The sequence below is a fragment of the Protobothrops mucrosquamatus genome, unplaced genomic scaffold (genome assembly GCF_001527695.2).
Source record: "Protobothrops mucrosquamatus isolate PMUCROS unplaced genomic scaffold, P.Mucros_1.0 scaffold593, whole genome shotgun sequence".
Lineage (NCBI taxonomy): Eukaryota > Metazoa > Chordata > Lepidosauria > Squamata > Viperidae > Protobothrops > Protobothrops mucrosquamatus.
In genome coordinates, this window is record NW_015386892.1 from 1,009,709 (window position 1) to 1,011,553 (window position 1,845).

The following is a 1,845-nucleotide window of genomic DNA, read 5'->3' on the forward strand; positions in this document are numbered from 1 at the left end:
CTCCTCCTCCTCCTCCTCCTCCTCCTCTCCACAAACCCCACTCCCTTCTAGCACTGATGATGTTACCTAGTTGGGTAATAAACATCTGCAAGAAAGCTACCAAGCTCAGAGAGCACCAAGGAACCCACAGTCCTCCTCCTCCTCTCCACAAACCCCACTCCCTTCTAGCACTGATAATGTTACCTAGTTGGGTAATGAAACGTCTGCAAGAAAGCCACCAAGCTTTCCTGGGAGCACCCAGGACCCCTCATTCCAACCCTGAGCTAGAAAGATTCTCCTTTTTCAAAACGGGTGCCCCTTCTGTTCACTTCAGCTCTCGCAGTCCGGGAACCAGGGATTGGGGACGATGGGTGGGGTGGGGGAGCCGCCTTCCCAGAACCTCCAGCGCCACCCCCTCCTTCCCCCCCTTCCATCTCACCTTCTCTCCCCCTCTTCCCTTTCCCAGATTGAAGAGGAGTTGGCCGCCTTGCAGAAGGAGCGTAGCGAGAAGATCAAGGTTCTGTTGGAAAGACAGGAGCGGGAGATTGAAACTTTTGATATGGAGAGTTTACGGATGGGATTTGGAAACTTGGTGACATTAGAATTCCCCAAGGAGGACTATAGATGAGATTCGATTCCTTTGGCCCTTTTCCAAAACGAAACCGAGCAAAAATGCCAACCAAGCAAGAAGTATGTTCTCAAACCAACATTCCCCCCAGTCCGTCCCCAAGTTATTGGCCGTGCTCTCTCTCTTTCTCTCTCTTAACTGACATCACGTCGGACTTAGTGCCTGTATAATTTGAGTCCATCAGGGCCTCCCACCTTCCCACCGAGTGTCTCTTTTGGAGCTGGACCATGCTTGGCTGTCTCTGGAAACTCATAACGTCTCACAACGCCAATGTCTCTGTGCGAGCAATTTCGATTTTTCTTTTCTTTTTCTTTTTCTTTTCTTTTTTTTTTCTTCCCGATTAACCTTTCGGTGCAAACCTTGGAGACCGTGCTAATGAATCCAACCGAACAAATCAACGACCACAAACAAACAAAAAATGAAGTTCGTTGGCTTTCTGGGCAAGCAAACTCCTCAATGGAAACACAAGCAAAAAAAAAAAGAAGAAGGAACAAGCCAGAAAAATGCCAACGCAACCCAAAAAAAACCCTCCGAAACAAAAAAAACATCTCTCTTCTTTTTCTTTTTGTTTTGTTCCAGAAAAAATAACATTAAAAAGAAAGAAACAGAAGCGTTCCGCTTTTCCCCAGAGAAGGGGATATGTATATATATATATATATTCAAAATTTTGTGGCTTAAAGGGAGACTAGCATGGCTATTTCAAGCTCTTTAGCTGTCTTGAAATAGCTATACTAGTCTCCCTTTAACTCTTTGTCAGCCGCAAAATTTTGAATTTACAGTGTATAAATATATATATATACGCGGATCTCGCAGCCTTACTTTAATCTGCTGCTCCATCGCTTTTTTTTTTACTTTTCTAATTTTGTTACCTGTTTCTTTTTTTTTCTTTTTTCTTTTTCTTTCGGTCTTGATTCATCAGGAAGAAAGAAATTTCCGTGGAAATAATAAACCATTTTAAAGAAGAGCTCAAGAAATTTGATAACCTTTTGCAGAAAAAAACACAAAAAAACCCCAACACACACAAAATGACGAATTCTGAATTGTGGTGTACATATCATTGGTGGGCATTTCTTCGCGGGTGGGGAGGAAGGGTGGGGGGGAGGTTGGAAAGAGGGAGAGCGTGAATCTTTTTTTTTTTTAATTTAATTTAATTTTTATTTTTTGGAAAGGGCAAGGCCGGGCCAGTGGGGTGGGTGTGGGCGTACAGTTTGGCCTTCGCCTTTGGCACATTCTTGATT

General features: G+C 43.7%; 1 protein-coding gene across 1 annotated transcript in view; it reads left to right on the forward strand.

Moving 5' to 3' along the window:
- Positions 1 to 906, forward strand: part of TAOK3 (TAO kinase 3) — a 38,863-nt gene extending 37,957 nt beyond the window's left edge. Inside the window, exon 19 of the mRNA XM_015817444.1 lies at positions 446 to 906. Coding sequence (XP_015672930.1) covers positions 446 to 607 — 162 coding nt within the window. The 3' untranslated portion in view covers positions 608 to 906. The remainder of the gene's footprint in view (positions 1 to 445) is intronic.
- The last annotated feature ends 939 nt before the right edge of the window (positions 907 to 1,845 follow it).